The 19084-nt window shown below is 39.0% G+C and overlaps 1 protein-coding gene across 14 annotated transcripts in view; it reads left to right on the top strand.

Moving 5' to 3' along the window:
- Positions 1-19084, top strand: part of GPATCH8 (G-patch domain containing 8) — a 75820-nt gene that overhangs the window by 48282 nt on the left and 8454 nt on the right. For 12 of the 14 annotated variants that reach the window (XM_036034011.1, XM_036034009.1, XM_036034008.1 and 9 more), the window contains 4 exons: positions 4794-4937; positions 7828-7864; positions 17357-17406; positions 18562-18692. In XM_036034011.1, the coding sequence (XP_035889904.1) occupies positions 4794-4937; positions 7828-7864; positions 17357-17406; positions 18562-18692 (362 nt within the window). The remainder of the gene's footprint in view (positions 1-4793; positions 4938-7827; positions 7865-17356; positions 17407-18561; positions 18693-19084) is intronic. The other 2 variants (XM_036034017.1, XM_028521754.2) reach the window with 2 other exon arrangements.

Genomic DNA, 19084 nt, shown 5'->3' with positions numbered 1-19084 from the left:
TAAATTGCCCAGGGAGAAAGGAAAAATACAATATTAGAAGCAAATTTAATGTATTTAAAGAAATAAAAAGGATTATGAGTAAAGGGCAAGAGGCCATATAAAACCTCAATGAGAGGCTTTAATAGCAGGTTATACAAGGCAGGATATTAAATTATAATGCAACTGAAGAAATATCCACAATGCTGCAAAAAGTGGAGGCGGGGAGCAAGAAAGAAATGGAAAATATGTGAGAATGGTGAAGAGATAGATAATGAAGAATAAGCAGAGTTCCAGAAAGAGAGAAAAAGAATAGGGCAGAGGCAGTGTTCAAAGGGAAGATTCCAGAATGGATGGAAGGTGCAACTCACAGATTCAGGGAGCCTAATGAATCTCAAGCAAGATTTAAAAAAAAAAAAATCTACACATAGATACATTCCGGTAAAACTATAAACTGTCAAAGTAAAAAGACTTTTAGTGGGCTCAAATGGAATCTTGAATGTGCTCAGAGCAAACAACCATCAACCTAGAATTGTACATTCAGCAAAAGTATCTTAAGAGTAAAGATAAAAATGGGTAAATTTTTACATAAAAACATTTGCTTGCCTCTAAAAGACTCCCAAAAGGAATTTCTATGAGACTTGTGGCCAAGATGGTGGTGGTTTGGTAAACACAGTTCCCCCTCCTCACACAACCACATCAACTAAACTACAACTAAACTATAGAACAGTCATTCAGAACCATGAGAACTTGAGCTTAATGGAAGTCCTACAACCGTGGGATTAAAGAATGACCCACATCGAGACTGGTAGGAGGGAAGGAGACATAGAGTGGGCTGGTCCCACACCCATGAGGCAGATAGAAATCAGCAGGGGTTTATCAGGAGCAAGGGCTCCCAGCCCAGAGTTCCAGTGCCAGGCAGTTAAATCTCCACAACTTTTGGCTGTAAAAATCAGCAGGGATTGAAGCTGTGGACAGCAGAAACTGCTGGAGTCCCAGCAGCCCCTTTAAGGGCCTGTGCACAGACTTACTCGGACTCACTCCCTCTGAGCTCCAGCGCCAGGGCGGCAGATTGAAAGGCATCAGAGACCGATGGAAAGGAGCTGAATTGTCCTGTATCAGGGTGGGGGGGGCGCCTTCTCCAGACAGAAGGGCTGGCAGAGGCCATTGTTCCTTTTTGTGCCCTCGCCACACAGAGCGTGCAGGTGGGCATCACACTCCCATCAGCCTGGCTCACATTGGTTGCCCCACTCTAGTGATTCCCTGAGGCCCTTCCCCGCCCAATTTTCAGGCCTGCCCAAGCTGTTTCGGTGGCTTTTCCATACAAATGGCTTGTCCTGACCCATGCTTCAGGTTTTCCTAAATTCTCAAACAAGCAGCGCCTGGCTTCAGCAAGCCCTCTACCACTCACTAAGGTGCCCTGGACCCAGCACAAGTAGCAGCCATTTGCAGATCACTTTGTAGTTTACGCTGTATGGTCCTGGACAGAACACAGGTGGTTGCTGACCTTGGGTATACCAAACAGCAATCAAAGTTCAGCTACAACAAGAGGGGGTACATAGCCCACATGGTGGGTGCTTCTCGAGTACCCAGTTTGGGTAATAGAGAAGGCTGTGCCACTAGACCCTATAGGACACTTGCTCTACATTAGGCCATCCTGTCAAGCCTGAGGGACATAGCAGCTGTACTTAATATATAGAAACAAACTCAGGGAGGTTGTCAAAATGAGGAGACAAAGAAATGTGGCCCAAATGAAAGAACAGAACAAAACTCCAGAAAAAGAACTAAACGAAATGGAGACAAGCAATCTGCTAGATGCAGAGTTCAAAACACTGGTTACAAGGATGCTCAAGAAACTCAGTGAGGACTTCAACAGCATAAAAGAGATCCAGTCAGGATCGAAGGGTAATTGAAATAAAGAACAATTTACACGGTACCAACAGTAGAGTGGATAAAGCCGAGATTCAAAACAGCAATTTAGAACATAAGGAAGCAAAAAACAGCCAATCAGAACAGCAATAAGAAAAAAGAATCCAGAAAAATGAGGATAGTGTAAGGTGCCTCTGGGACAACTTTAAGCGTACCAACAATTACTTCACGAGGGTGCCAGAAGGAGAAGAGAAAGAGCAAGAAATTGGAAACCTATTGGGGGGGGGGGGGGGCGGGACAGAAAACTTCCCTAACCTGGTGAGGGAAATAGACATACAAGTGCGGGAACTGCAGTCTCCTGACCAAGATGAACCCAAAGAGGCCCACTCCAAGACACATCATGATCAAAGTGCCAAGGGTCAAATACAATGAGAGAATCTTAAAAGCAGCAAGAGAAAAGAAATTAGTTACCTACAGAGGAGTTCTCATAAATAAGACTGTCAGCTGATTTCTCAAAAGAAACTTTGCAGGCTAAAGGAGACTGGCAAGAAATATTCAAAATGATGAAAAGCAAGGACCTACAACATGATTACTCTACCCAGCAAAGCTATCGTTTAGAATTGAAGGACAGATAAAAAGCTTCCCAGACAAGAAAAAGCTCAAGTCACTCACCACCAAACCAGTAATATTTGAAATGTTAAAGGGACTTATTTAAGAAAAAGAGCAAAACTATGAACAATAAAATGATAATAAATATATATCTATCAACTATTGAGTCTACAAAACAAAATAAACAAGGAGAACAGAAACATAATGAGAGATACAAAGAATGTTCTGGCAGCTGCCCGATGCGGGGGATGAGTGAGAAAGTGGAAGGGATGAAGAAGTACACGTTGGTGGTTACAGAATAGTCGTGGGCATGGAAAGGACAGCATAGGGAACAGAGCAGCCCAAGAACATGCATGCATGACCCGTGGGCATGGACAACATTGTGGGGATCGCCTGAGGGATTATGGAGGAGGGGACAAAGGGAGAAAAACTGGGACAACTGTAATAACATAAACAATAAGAGACAAACTTTTTAAAATTTTTTAGAAAAGTACTTTAGGAAGAAGAAATGTGATTTCCATTGAAAGGACTGAGATGCAGTGAGGAATCTCTCTTTTTTTAATCCTCAGTCCTTACCTGAGGGTATGTTTATTGAGACTAGAGAGGGGAGAATGGAGAGGAGGAGAGAGAAAGAGACATCAGTGTGAAAAACATTGATCAGTTGCCTCCCGTATATGCCTTAATTGGGGATTGAACCCACAACCTTTTGGTGCACGGGATAATGCTCCAACTGACTGAGCTACCTGGCCAGGCTAAGGAATCTCTTATAATCAAAATTTAATTAGGTTGTGTGTGTGTTTTGATTTTTTTTGGGGGGGAGAGTAAATCTTCTAAATCTGTAGAAGTACTATCAGAAAAATTATCTTGCAGAATTAAGTAAAAACCAAGATCGAATTAAGGTACGCTTCTGCAGTCACCATTGCTAGAAGATCGATTCTGCTTGGTACCTGCTGCTTCATACTGCTCACTTTGGAATCAGAGTCTCATGTAGATGCCTCGGACTGGAAGAGGATAGATCACATGCCTGCATCCTAGTTGTAAGGGAGGTTGGGAAAGTAAGCTTTTGGATTTCTGTCTTGGGGGAAAACCAGCACTGATGAGGAAGAACACCAACAAGTTGCTTAACAGCCAGACAACATGAAACTGCCCAGGATAGTTAGAGGAAATTATCATAGTGATTGAATATAGCAAAAACCATAATGTGCTATATATTCGCTTTTTAGTTTTAATAAATTCATCTGAAATAGTCCTTTACTGGCATTCTACAATATATAGCAACCATTTGTTGCTGACAAAGTAGCTCATACAGAAAATGGTAAGAGAGATGGTAGATGCTAAAGCTGCTTTGAAAGTGTCCCAAAAGTTATAATACTGAGGGGAAGAAAGGCCAATTTTAGAAGCCTCTGATATGAGACTTCTCTTTAGGTATTTTAACTAAACAGAGCTGCTCATTGTGAGAACAGTGCAGCTACGCTGCAGTAAAGGACTAGCAGTATGCAAATCATTTATCGTTTCTTTCCCCTTCTCATTCTTCTGTTCTACTTGCTTCAGATGAATATACTGAACTTGTTTTAAGATGTATTTTGAGGTCTAGTTTTTAAGTGGGACTGCTGAGGCATTTTGGACCATCTCTTGGTTCAGTCCTACAGTTTTGTGCCAGAACCTCATTAAAACCGGTGAATAACCAACGTATATCTGTGTTGGCGGTTTGAAATTAGCAGTGCAGCTTATTCAGAGAGTAATCTCAAATAACTCCGTAACTAGCCTCAATAATGTCTAAAAGTTGAATATAATGTTAGTCCAGCTTTCTCTGGATATTTGCCTGGCATGTCTTTTTCTGTCTTTATCTTTTTAACGTTGAACTTTCTGAGCCCTCGTGTTTTAGGGGGATCGCTTGCCATCAGCAAGTAGTTGGACTTTTTTTTTGTCTTGTTAAGATTTTATTTTTAGAGAGGAGGAGGGAGGGAGAAAGAAGGGGAGAAAAAATCTAGAACTATTGGTGGTAAAGTTTTTTTGTATGGAAGTGCCTTCGTTTCATCGTTTGTGAAAAATACTTTTATTTGGTATACAAATGAAAATGTATGTTTAAGCACACCGAAGCACACTATCTTTCACCTTCTGTTGTTGCCTTTCAGTCTGCTCTCGGTCTGATTCTGGGTGATTTTTTTTTTCTGGGTAGTTTTATGATTTCACTGTCTTTGGTACCTTCTAGTTTCACTAAAGGGTGTCTAGGTGCGTATTTTTATTTAACCTCTCTTCAGGTAAGACTACTTTTTTATAACATTCACTTAAAATTCTACCAAGTTCATTTTTTGTTTTTATTTTGTGGTTCCTTGCAGGATTATGTTGATAAAGAGAAGGCAATTGCCAAAGCACTGGAAGACCTCAGAGCCAACTTTTACTGCGAACTCTGCGATAAGCAGTATCAGAAACATCAGGAATTTGACAACCATATCAACTCCTATGATCACGCACACAAGCAGGTGAGGAATAGTTATTTGCTAACAAACTAAAAGATACCTTATTTGTTGTTATAACTATTGAATTTTGAGTGGATCCAAAAAACTTGATGATTTTGGTTTCTTGTATCTGAAGGTTTTTATATGAAGTCATCTATCTGACTTACTTGACTCTTTTTCAGTGACAGAAGTCCTGCCATAGACCAACCCCCCTTGCCTGCCCTTCCAGCATTTTTTGTAGAGTGGAGAATTGTGAGCTTCATAAATCTTGCATGAAATTTTGGTTTGAGTGGTTTCTCAATTTGTATTTGATTTGGTAATTCAACTGAGGATCACCAGGAACTTTGTTTTTCTTTCTCCCCTTTCTGAACATGTTAAACTTGAGTTATCCCAGACTGGCCGTCCCCTCTTCTGTATAGAAGAATTCATGCTTTATTAGCTGCTCTTTCCTACCAGTGAGTCACTTTGTTACACCCTTGCAAGGTAGATAAATCTTGAGAAGGAAAAAAAATGATACGCTATCTTAACTTTAACAAAAAAACTGTGATGCCAAATGTTGAAGAGCTTGCTGAAAAGTGAATTACACATTCTTCACAGTCTTTTTTTTTCCCCTTCATTAATTTAGGGGGTCTAGGGGTTGTACCTAACTAGTTACTGGCATAGAGAAGGCAACAGAGACTGAGGGATTTTTAAAAGGAGGAAATTAATCTTTAAATCCGTTGCAGAGTTCTGGCTCATTAAAGAATTTTGAGCCATTTGATCTTGGGTGACTTCAGCAGACTTAACAAATACACCAAAAAAAAGGTATTTGTTAAACTTGTAAGATCTGTGGGCATTGCTGGAATGCTATCTTAAGCTGGTCCTGTTAAACCAACATTTTTTTAACCTTCGCTTAGCTTTATTTTTCAACCAGTGAAAGATTTCAGAGTGTTGGAAAAAGGAAGGCTTTGACTAAGCTTTACTTTTACTACCACAGAGGTCATTTTCAAGCTGCCTGTAGTAGTATACTTTATATAATAATCTCTTCCGCATTCATCCACACCTAACCAATTTAAGATTCTTTCACTTCTTGAGTTTTATTTAAGACAGCTTTTCAACTTTTGTCCATTATTTTAATATAGGGTCAGTTCTGCCTGATTTGAAAAAGAGAAATTGAGAGATCATATACATCAGGGGAGTCCAACTCACTTTCACCGGGGGCCATATAAGCCTCGAGGTTGCCTTCAAAGGGCCGAATGGGATTTTGGAACTGTGTGAATGTAACCGCTCCTTAACAGTTAAGCGGGAGCTCGGCACTGCCCCTGGGTAGCAACCAGGTGGAGGGCCGGACCTGGCCCGCAGGCCTTGTGTTGCCGCCTGTGATGTGTGTGGACAAGACATATTGGCAGCTGCCTTGCCCCTTCCGAGAATCGTCTGCCGAGAAAGAAGAGTGCAACAATGAATAGATGAATGTACTTATTCAGTAACTTTTCTAGCTTTTCAGTGTATATATAATTCAGATTTTCAGGTTATTTTTTATGGAATTAACAAAGACATTTTACATCTAAGTACATACTCAACTTTTTGGGTTCTTGAAAATTTCTCCAGTTAAGCTCTGTGATTAGTTTAAGACGCCAGAAGAAACTTTATGGACCAAAAGGACATTTAGAAAGGTTATATTTTTAGCTGATGAGAAGTCTCTTGAGTAAAGTTTTAATTATAAAAGAATAAACCAGGAAAAATGTAATTCAAATTTGAATGTTTATACACTTGCTTTTTAAGGTGGGAAAAAGTCTAAGCAAAACAGATTCACAATTAAATACAGAACTAATAAAATTCACATTGACAACATTAATGTGATGGAAGACAATGTTTTAGTGATGTTTCTTTCAACTTGAGGGATGTAGAAATTGTTACAGCTCTGGTTCATTTGAATTTGATGTTTATTCTCCTGTGCACTTCGATTTGACCCGATTCTCTCACCACTTTTCTTGTTGAGGTGGTCCTCTGGGGAGATGTTGTCCCCCAGGGGATACTTGACGATGTCTGGAGACATTTTTGGTTATCACAGCTGCAGGGGGAGAGAGCTACTGGCATCTAGTGCGTGGAGGCCAAGGGTGCTGTTAAACAGTTCTCGGTGCACGGAAAGCTCCTTGCAGACACGTTGCTCGGCCCAGGCGTCAGTCAGTAGTGCTGAGGTTGAGAAAGCCTGTACTATTAGGACAACTGAAAATTTTCACGTACAGATGATCCCGTGATGTCATTTAGTCTTTGCTTGGTACAAACAATCACTATCATTTTAACTCCCCAGTTATGTTGTAAACATTTATAGTGTTAATCTAGATGATCTTAAATACTCATTTTTTTTAGATTATCATGAAAATGAAAATACAAAATTAGGGTTTCCTATAGAAGATTTATGGACTACCTTATTCATTAACAGAAAACATATCTGTGATCCCTGATCTGGGAAAAGAATTTTTAGCTGGTATAATTAACGCTTGCTAATGCTCATTAGCTTATTTTTCCACCTTGATCAAAAGCACCTCTTAACTATTAGAACCAGTGTAGTATGAATTTGTTACTTTGTTTTTGGAGACATATTTTTAATTTGGTTTCCATATAGGCTTTTTCATCTTTCTTTATACTGTTCTCTTAATGCAAATGGTAGAATCTTGAGACAGAATACTATAAATATATAAACAGAAAAATGCACAACACTAATTTTTTGTATAGTTACACTCTTCCCTTCACTTAGAATTTCTAAAGAGCCTTTAATTGACCATGATACAACATAGCTAAGTAACCCCTAAGAGGAGGTAGGTCCCATTTTTTATTCCTCTTTGATGGACATGAACTTACACCATACAGATGGACCTACCATTTTCCAAATTCATGCTCTAAAATCATAAAGCCACCCTGTCTTGTCTTCCAGGAAGGCACACAGGATTATTATGAATCTGAGATAATAGGTAAGTACATTCAACCCTGTTAGTAATCCCTAGTTTGCATCTCCCATCAAATTTTCACTATTAAAATTTTTCAGAAAAATAATTTATTAAGTTTGGTAAACTACTAGTACAGCAGGATTCTGAACGTGCACTTATCTGCATTAAACACAAATAATCTCTCAGAAAGGGGCTATGGAGTCACCCTCGTTTGTGGTGATTTTTCCCCCTCACTATCCACTAGTTTTTCCTCAAATTTCCTAAGATATTTTGTGAAGCAAGTTATTAATACACAAATATCAAGACCCAGTTTGATCTTCAAAAATGAAAAAGCTCGTTAGACATTTTGACTTTTTTCAGCAGTTTAACCCTTGTTTTAAAGTAATCGTTTCAGCCCTGGCTGCTGTGGCTCAACGGATTGAGTGTGGGCCTGCCAGTCAAAGGGTCGCCAGTTTGATTCCCAGTCAGGGCACATGCCTGGGTTGTGGGCCAGGTCCCAGTAGGGGCCACATGAGAAGCAGCCATACATTGATGTTTCTCTCCCTTTCTTTCTCCCTCCCCTCCCTTCTCCAAAGTAAATAAATAAAATCTTTTTTTTTTTTAAGTAATCATTTCAATACATTTTGAGATCTTCAAATGCATGCCTTATCATTCCTCAAGAGATGACCCAGTGATTCCTTTTTATATTGTAAGTTGGTTCTGAGATGCCTGAGTGCTCAGTAAGTGTTAGTGTCCGTCTTCTACCACTGTTGGCTTAGTTGTAAGTTCAAGTTGACTTTGAAACTAAACATTTTTCCATTGCTACCTCCCTGTTTCTTTATTTTGCATATCTTTTAAAATATGTCTGCTGCTCTGGCCAGGTGGCTCAGTTGGTTGGAGCAACGTCCTATGCACCAAAGGGTTGTGGGTTCAATCCCTGGTCAGGGCGCATAAAGGAGGTAACTGATTGATGTTTCTCACATTGGTGTTTCTCTCCCTCTCTCCCTTTCCCTCTCTCTGAAACCAATGAACATATCCTTGGGTGAGGATTTTTTTTAAAGTTCTTTTTTTTTTTTAAAGCCTGCATACTAATTGATATGACAGTGGAAACCTTTTATTTGTTTGTTTGTTTGTTTGTTTGTTTTAGCTTTTCAGATGTCCTAAATTTTAAACTTCAGAAAACAATTTTTTTCCCCAGAGGTAAATTTTTAGCAGCCCAGTAACAGTCAGTGCCTTATTTTTGTTGTTGTTTTGTTTTTCTTTCTTGGTGCCTTGTTACCCACTCGGGATTTTTCTAATCTTACTCTCTTTTATTTATGCCACTAATCTTACTCTCTTTTTTCTAATCTTACTCTCTTTTATTTATGTGGGACATAAACCAGATTGTCCCACAGCTCTTTTTTGTGTGGCCCTTGTGATGTTAGATTTTTCCCCTTTAATTTCCATTCCCAGTTTTTAAAAATGAGATTTTATGTAATTCAGGCTGTGGCTCATCTTGAAAAATTAAAATATCTGAACGTTAGTAACAGGTGGCTAGAGCTGACTAGTTGCCATCTCTTAAAAGGCATGCACATGCGCTCACTCTCCACTTAGCGGCTGTTCCCACTTCACCCTTTCTCTTGCGTCAGCCTGTGTTGGCTCATCGCATCGCCTGCCGACAGAAACTCCTCTGAACATTTGAGTTGGGGACCCAGTCTTACCCCTTCCCTCCTCTCCGCACAGGCTCCCGCAGGTTCTGATCCATCCTGGGGAAGTAGCACACTGAAAAGTTGCCTTACTGGGTCCAGCTTCCTTGTAGTTTCAGAACCATCTGTGGTAGTCAGATCCAGTTATCAAAATCTAGTATTGTAAAGCAGCTTTGAGAAATTTCTTTAACTTGTAGAATCGATATTGTAATCAGAGGAAAGAATGTTTTCAGACTGCCCCTTCTTTCTGCAGATAGATTCAGTATGGAAACCTCTGACTTCTTTACATTTTTAGAAAAGACTGAAGACTCATTTAATACCTAGGTTTGTTTTAGCTGTAAAAGCAGTGGTTTCCTGAGCTTTAAATAGCTGAACTAAAACAGATTAAACCTGTAGCAACCATCAGTAACTTGTCTATTCTAAATTGTACAGAATAGACTCTATTATTATATGATTCAGTTAACTTTGTCTACACTGTTACAATTACTTTTTGATAGCATTGCTTACTTTTAGTTGACTATTTCAGTACCCAGTAATGTATCTTACCAAGGAACAAAAATTTTAGTTTTCCTTAATACTCAAAAATGAAATAACTTCTGACTTTAAGTGTTCTCTGAGAAATTCCATGGTGATGGAAGGAATGACCACTGACAGATTTCATTCAGGTGTGGAGTGGTCACTTTCCACTTGAAGTTTCATTGTTTAATGGTTGGATTTTTCCCTCTCAAGATCATTTACTGCATTTGATCCTCTGTATGCTTGGCACCTCAAAACCAACTGGATGTCTGGCAAGCCACTGCAGATTGTAACAAATGTGGATTGGGTTCCTGTTTTCAGTGCTACTTTGATATTCAATGGGAGGAAACACAGAACTCAGTAAATTAGAACAAGGTGAGAGAAGATAATTTTAGGGCTAAAATTTTTTAAAAATGACCCTTCTAAGAAGCGAAACCACTAAAATCACATACATGAAGATACTCCATAGGTACCCTATACTTTGAGGCTTGGTGGAATGTTTATATTTAGAAAACCTTAATTTATTTTACAGATGTGAAATAAGTTAAGAATATCATAAAGTACTTACAAATCCCAAAACTTCATGAATGTTGATTTAACCAGCACAATTCACCTCTGAAGAGGTTATGCTTTGAAAAGCAGTCGTGAAGAGGGGTATACATCTTACAACTTGCACACATTATGGTTTTATTTTAATAACCTGTATCAGAGATGAAAGTTTTAGGTTCGGTGATACCTTGTACTACTGTGGATGCCATTTCTTTGGGACTTGTTTGCTTAATAAGATAATTGACATCCTTTGGCCAGGTCTCCTTAAAGTTGAGCGTGTTTTAAGGTTTTTCACCTGTTCAGTCTGACCTACTCATCACCTCTGCTTTGTTGGGAATAGACTTCTTACACCCAGCTATCACAACCTCGATAACCTTGGAAAACTCTGTGTCTGTTGAGGAAAGTTATCTTGCTTGTGAGCAGAGGAAACCCTAAACAGGCCTTTTGGGAGCTAAGGTTGCTGATAAACTCTATTCTCTTACTGTGTATTTCTAACTCTTCATCTTGGCACACAATCCAAACTCGAGTAACCTTATTTATGTTCTGCAGTTTTCAAGCCCTTTTCTGCCCTGTGAAGTAAGCCCTCACTTACTGACATTGTGCACAGGCTCTTGGAAAGTGTAACTTGAAGCAGAACACCATGTAACAAAACCGATTTTACCATAGGCTGATTGATAGAAACAAGCTAAGTTCCTACAGCATATTTCTGGTCACAGAAATACCACCAGACTTCTAAATAAAGACCCCAAATACTTCTAATATTAAACATTGAAATAAGTGTGAGCTATACAAACATTTAAGAAAGATTAATAAAAACAGGATAATTATTTTCCAGCCTGGGTTGAGGGTGGTCAGAGCCTCTCCTGGCAGTTCAGGGAGCACGAGTGGCACCCACTCTGGACAGGATGCCCTTCCATCGCAGTGCGCACCCCCACACACGCGCACCCTCACTCAGGCTGGGGCAGTGTGTAGAGACACCAGCTCATGTCAGTGTGCGGGAGGAGACGAGTACCTAGAGGAAAACCCACGTAGACATGGAAGCACGTGCAAACTGCAGGCAGTGGCCCAGCCCAGGAATCAGTTTTTCTTTTCTTACTAGTATTATAATGAAATGGCATTATTCAAGGACCTGCTGTCTACTCGTATTTATCACAGTATTACACTGTAGTGGTGATTTGAAAAGTTAAAGCAGCTTAAGGAATAAAGTTTGTGAGTGGCAGTGCTTTTCTGAAAAGAACTCTGAACTGAGGTGCTCCTGGTGCATTTGCTTTGGATCCAAGTGACTCTCATGGTCCATCCAATGTTACATAGAGGGCAAACCTTTGCCTTCAGATGTGACCTAGAGGGCTAGCCTAAAACTCATCCACAAAACCACAACAGCATACCATTTCACACCTGTCGTGCTAGGGTGGCTAAAATTAAAAAGACGCATTAACAGGTGTCGGAGAGAATATGAGGAAATGGAAACTTTCCTGCATTGCTATTGGGGCTGTAGATTATCCCCTCTGGAAAACAATTTGTCCGTTCCTCAGAATGTTAAATAACAGAGTTGCCATATGGCCAGTTTCTATCCAACAGAAATGAAAATATATGTCCAAACAAAAACTTTACAAGATTGTCCACAGCTGCATTATTCATAATAAAAGTGGAAGCAACCTACATACTCATCAGCTGATGAGAGGATAAACAAAGCGATATATCCCTACAGTGGGATTTTATTCATCAGGAAAAAGGAACGGCTTACTGATAAACACACCATGCTCAAGCCTTGAGAATACTGTGCTGTGTGAAGGAAGCCGGTCACAAAGACCCCCAGGGTGTATGTTTTAATGGGTATGAAAAGTCCAGGACAAGTAAATCCACAGAGAACATCGGTTAGGGTTCTAGGGAGTGGATGGAAAGGGGAAATATGGAGTGACTGCTAGTGGCCGCATTAGGGAAAACGGAAATGTTCTAAAATTAGATAGTGGTGATGGTTGCATAACTCGGTGAATGTGCTATGCCCACCAAATTTTACACTTCAAATCTGTTAATTTATGGTTATGTGCATTATATTTCAATAAAATGATTTTTAAAACTTCATTTTTCCACCTTAAATTTTAGTGGGGATGGTGACTGTACATCTGTGTAAAATCCCTTGAAGCAGGCATATCTGGTACTAAAGAATACACCATGCTTTTAAGGCCTTTTGCTGATTTTTTTAACATAACAAAGCAAGCATTACACAGTGATTTTATGACATTAATTTGGTATTTACCAAATGATATTAATATGTATTGTGTTACAAAATAATTGGGCATAAAAGGTAAGTATTGTCATAAATGACTAATTAGTACTGCTCTTCCCCAGCAAAAAGAATGTATACTTTCCTCTTTCCCTCTGATTTTTTCTAGTATTTATAATCAGTGTTCGTGTTTAGTTTTTTGTGTTACCAAACATTGGGTTTTTGTGTTACAGAATAAAGTTCATTTTCATTACTTACCAATATTCATGTTCTAAAGAAAGAATTTACATTTACTATCCTGTAACTTGGACTTCCTTAACCATTTAAGTAGGATCTTCCTTCTCAATACTTTTTAAATGCTGAGACTTTGTTCTCTCCTGGTCTTTTCCTCCCTCATCACACATGGTGATGTCCTGGATGGACTCATCCAGAAGTGTCAAACAGACTTGAATCAGGATAACCTGGATAAGGAACAACTACACTATGATTACTCCCGTTTGGGAGAGGAAATCCACATTAATGTTATGCTATAAGAGCGAAGTAGGAAACTGGGGAGATGAGGCCACGGATTTGGGGTGTGCAGGATTGTTAACGTAGAGGAAAGAGAGTGGTTGAGGTTCAGAAAAGTCAGGTTATACTTAGCCAGAAAAAGAGATTGAGGTACATACAGCCACCCCTTCTTTACTCGTTATTTCTCATCTCTGTTCATAACAAGAAATAACATATAAAAGTATATGTATGTGTTCCCTCTCCCAACAACTCATTTTCAAACTGAAACCAGTTCGATGAATTTTTTTGTGTGTGTGGATTTTTTTTATTGTTCAGTTACAGTTGTCCCTATTTTCCCCCCATTACTCTCCCCTGCTCTACCCACCCCCACCTCCCACATTCCATCCTTCCCCCCACCTTGTCTTTGTCCATTATACGTGTTCCTTGATGACCCTCCTCTTCTTGCCCCCGAAACATTTGATAAATGGTTATTGAGCATCTCTTGTGCTGTAGACAGTGGTGTGTGTGTTGCAAGGTTAGTTACAAAGGAGGGCCCTGTTCTGGGAGAGGGGGGTCATCATCTAGAAAGAGAAAGAGCCCATGGGTAATCTTTCGACCCTAAAGAGACAAAATTAGGTTTTATCTTTCGAGTTGAGTAAATATTAGAACATAAGATTTTTAATGGCAATAGGAAATACTCTGCCTATGTTCTACCTATGTTTTCACATGGAAACAATAGTTTTTGTTTCTTAAATTGAGATAACAGATATAAAATATTTGAGAAAGGTTTATTCCTAGTAAAGTATACTCAACAAACAAACTTGTAGCATCAAATTTTCTTTTGATAGAGGCAATAAGAATAGAATAGCACCAAAAGATAACAAAATATTTTATTAGACTCAGACCCTTAGGATTTTGTCAAGGAAAGCTATATAGAGGTGTCTGTCATTTGTTTTCAGCTTAACCAGTGCCATTCTTTGCTGTTGGCATTATTGATGATCTGGGCAAATTTATCATCCACATTAAAAACCTGGGGAAGACGTACCAGATTCATTTTCCTGGTTTAATTTGTTTACAGTTGCATAGTGGAGCAGGAGTTTGTTTCTGGAGTAGATGTTTTATTCTGCCAGTGCAGTGCTATTTAGCTGTGGTGTAAGAACAGGGATGTCATTTACATTTGAAGTGATCTTCAGCCCAAATAGCCATAGTTTGTGTGGATGGGGACGGTGGCTTGTTTGTTAAGGCCTTCCCTCTGCTGGTCTTTTGAGAGATTTAATGGAAACCCCAGCTACCATGTGATTCAGAATCACTGAGAGATGTTACTTCCTTTGTATTCTATACCACAAATGTGTATCTTTTTGGAAGCATATTATTGGTTTCTCAGGAAAACAGGATCTTGAAACCTTTTCATTTGAATGGGGTTTAGTGTGCTTTTTAGTGAATCAAATATTTTCCAGCTAAAAATGTGTTATTTGGCTTAACTTTTTAGTAATAGTTCAATAAGTAAGCAAATTTATTAGCATACTTTATAATTTTCAGAGATAAGGGCATATATTATTGGCTTTGGAATAAGCTTAGGTGATTAATTACACTGTTCAGATAAGACCCTGTTCCAGTTTGGAGTCTAACTGGAATTTTTGTGCATGAGATGGAATTTGCTCAGCCTTTGAAAAGAGTTTTGGATTGTCAATACATGTATAAGTTTCTTCTTCTTGCATGAGTTCTGTCTCTAATAGATAAGTGTGTTGCTTCTCAAATCTCACCTAGAAGAAGTTGTCTAAAGTTGTGTTTCTCTTTAGACCTTAAAAGGAAAGAAAAGGTACAAATCAGAGAGAATTTCATACTGATACTCAGTGACAAAGGAGCCAGGTTTGGTAGCCTTTCGGAATAAAACAGGGAACTTTAGAAAACCTGACTCTGAATTAGGGTCTGGTACGTTTTTATAAAAATTACTTTTTAGATAGGAAATTGAGAAGTTCCTGATCAGGATCTTTTTTGGCATTTGGCCCAATTCTGTCTAGAAGTAAGGGGCCTTTTAGACTTTTTGATTTATCTAAAGAATGAAACTCCTTACTATTTGAGAGTAGTAATAGCTAGGAAAACTATATTATTATATAATTTGAATTATGTCCCTAGTAGAGATATGAAAATATGTCCTAATCAGATTTTTCTATAAATGATAAAAATTCATATGGGGGGAAGTCAAGGATCCAATGTTTAAGCCAAATTATTCATCAACCATTCACACGTATTATAGTCTTAGTATTGCTCCACGCACTGAGTTTCTTATAACGGTAAACCTAGTCCTTCCCTCAAGCAAAGATGTGGGGGAGGAGGCAGTGTTGAACAGCTTTACCATTCTGAGTGCTTTACATTTATTTTCTCATAAATCTGTGGCTAGATAGCCCTCTTTTTCTGATGAGGGAACTGGGGCTCAAAGAGGCGAAACCATTTGGCTAGTAATTAATGGATTTGAATCCAAGTTTTCTGACCTGAAACTTTATAATAAAGCATAGTCAGCAAAATATGATGTTTGCTAGATGAGTTGTCTTGAAGTGCTAGTTAGACAGTTCAGAAAGAAGAAAATCCTATCTTATGAGAGATCAATAGAGACATTGTAAGGATAATTTAGTTTGACCTTGAGTAGAAAGGAGAGGCTTTGAGTTAGAAATTAATTTTTATCATCAAAATGCCTTTATCTGAAAGAGACCTCAAATAAAGTTAGTAAAGGTGTTATGGGTATTTGCTACACCCTGTATAGAACCAGGATAACTTTGCGTAGAAGGGGCTACAATTTGCATTTGTTTTATTGACAGCATCTCATTTTGTTCACTCCCCACCTCCTGCTGTGTGGGGGTAGGAATTTGACATAAACTATCTTCAGGATGATGTGGGCATAGTCTTATCCCTTCGACTCCAAGGTCGCACCAAGTGGCTTGCTGAGTGATTGGAAAGCTTAATGTCTGACTTTTTCTGGAAACGCCAGACTTCGATAGTGTTCATTCTTTAGACAGTGTCCTGTAGTTTGGGAAATAACTCCTAAAAGTGATAAAATATTTGTAAGAGGGAAGGAAATGACTGGACACAGGGAGATTTTTCAGACTTATTGGGTGGCTGAGAGAAGGCAGCAGATGTGAGAAAAGCATACATTCCATTTAAATCTTGGCCAGAGAGCCTGCTACGTGTTTGGGGCAGAACTAAAAATAAAAAATAAGACTAGATTTGTGGCCTACTGTAATCATCGAATAGTCCTGACAGGCCCTTTATCTCTTTTATTTTCTTCAGAAGGAGGAAATTAGAATCCATATTTATTTAAAATAATTGATCTTCCATCTTAAAGTAGTTTTTATAAAAATTGTAATTCTAGCCCTTCCTGGAGAGGCAACTGATTAATATTTCTGTCCCTCTCTTTCTCCCTCTGTTTCCCTCTCTCTAAAAATAAATAAAATCTCCCCCCCACCGGCTGGTGTGGCTCAGTGGATTGAGTGCTGGCCTGTGAACCAAAAGGTCGCCGGTCTGATTCCCAGTGAGGGCACATGCCTGGGTTGTAGGCCAGGTCCCCGGTTGGTTTCTCTCCCGCTCTTTCTCCCTCCCTTCCTCTCTCTCTAAAGGTGAATAAGTAAAATATTTTAAAATAAAAATAAGTAAAATCTTTTTTAAAAAAAATTATAATCCTGGGCAGCAAGCCTCAGTAAAACAATTTTGCCAGCTGTTGGCTACTCGAACATCCCCAAAATAAAGGTAAATGAAAATAAGACTAACGGCTTTTAGACAGCAGTGGTCTTCCCTAAAGTTCTATAACCATTTTTCTTGAAGAAAAAAACGTAGTGCTTCCACTTACCCACTTGACACGGATTATCACTGTGTTAGTCTGTGTGCGTGTGCGCGCATATGTTTGTTGTACAGGCGCTTCCTCCCCGGCCCCTTTAGAGTGGGTGGCTTTGTCCCTGACTGTTCAGTAGAATAGTTTGCAGATTCACTAAGAGAGCTTGTGTAGTAATGCTTGCTTTATTTTTTTCTCTTCCACTCTTGTTTTATTTTTACTTTTTTTTCTTTGTGATGTGACATTTTCAGCTGATGTATTGAAAGCAAATCCTTCTAATTTGGGAGCCCAGATCACAAGAGTGAGTTTTTTCTACTAGTGTCTTTAGCTGTATATCTTTTTTGTGTGTGTCTTTCCACCCCCCCCCCCAATTCAGAAATACTCCAAACACATTTCATAAATACTAGATAAGAAAATTCCTCTGTCTGTTGAACATCATACCCTTCCACAAAGCAATGTCCACTTTATATTGGGTCAAATTCTTTTTCCTAGTGCTGTTGTAAGAACATAGGATAATGTGTGTGTTTTTGGTTTGTTTTATTTGTTTTTTATATTATTGTAGTATGTTGAAATAATTTTACTTCTGTCTTCACTGCAGCTAGATATGTCTGGACTCTGTCAGTAGTGTGTCATAGTACTGTTCTTTTTTGTTGTTGTTCTTTTGTTTTAAGGAAATTTATATAACAGCTTCTGACAATAAAAGACCCATTCTTTTATTAGGATTTTAAGTAATAAATTCTTTGAGTTATCTCTGTTCTCCTCCTCATCCCCTGGATGTTCCTCTCGGGGTCAGGAAGCAATGAAAAGCTATACCTACTGCTGTCTCGTTTCAGCAGGCTGACCAGGCGAACTGTGGTCAGACTGGTGAGCTCTGAACGTGCTAGCACTGGAAGGCGGTTTGTTGGATAGTTACAGGGGAACTGTTCGTGCTGAAAAGAAATAGTAGCACCTTTTTATGGTGAAATAACAGTATGCTTTCTATTGGTTCTGATTCAAATAACTTCCCCATGTAAGCTGTACATTGCTTTTTAAGATCTTAATTCCTGGGTAATTTTCTGTACTAGCTTAACCCCTTTCTGTTCTTTGGCTTGTGTTATTACAATTTATCTCATGTTCTGTTTGTCTAGTTTTGCACCCTAGAAGAGCAGGTGATTAAGTAGTCCCTTTTCTCTCCTCCTAGTGTTTTAAAATTTGCTTGTTGCTTCTGACATCATTTAAGTTTGACCAATAAAGCATATGGTATGCTATCCTCATTAGAAAGGCAGACACTCCAAATGTGTACCCAGAGGGCACGCCATTGTGTTTTCAGTTACCACAAGAGAGCATAACAATGTAGTCTATGCTAGCACTGTTATAATAACCATTGATTGAGGGTAAATTTTAAAAGCCTTGCTTTCAGGATCCCCAAGTTATTCTAAGTCACCCACCCCTCTTTTCACTTCTTCTCTTACCCCAGAGATTGAAAGATCTCAAGCAGAGAGAGTTTGCGCGAAATGTTTCTTCAAGATCCCGCAAGGATGAGAAGAAACAGGAAAAAGCTCTTCGGCGCCTCCATGAGTTGGCAGAGCAAAGAAAACAAGCTGAATGGTGAGGATATTTCTTCTTAGAGGGTCTACAGATAATTGTAACCCTTAAGTTTTAAGATTATAATTTAAGAATAATGATCTTTAAATTTTTAATAGATCCTTCTTTCAACCTAAAAGCGTATCTACACTTGGAGCATAATACACTGATTAATATGCTCTTCTGGCCTTGGCTGGTGTGGCTCAGGGGATTGAGAGTGTTGGCCAGCAAACCAAAACGTCACCAGTTCTATTCCCAGCCAGGGACATGCCTGGGTTGTGGGTCAGGTCCCCAGTAGAGGGCAAGCGAGAGGCAAACACACATTGATGTTTCTCTCCTTCTCTTTCTCCCATTTTTCTCTCTCTAAAAATAAAAAAATAAAAGAATGTTTTTCTGGGGGCACATCCTACAGTCTG

The sequence above is a fragment of the Phyllostomus discolor genome, chromosome 8 (genome assembly GCF_004126475.2).
Source record: "Phyllostomus discolor isolate MPI-MPIP mPhyDis1 chromosome 8, mPhyDis1.pri.v3, whole genome shotgun sequence".
Taxonomy (NCBI): domain Eukaryota; kingdom Metazoa; phylum Chordata; class Mammalia; order Chiroptera; family Phyllostomidae; genus Phyllostomus; species Phyllostomus discolor.
Note: the sequence above shows the minus strand (reverse complement) of the source record. Positions and strands in the feature narration are given on the sequence as shown.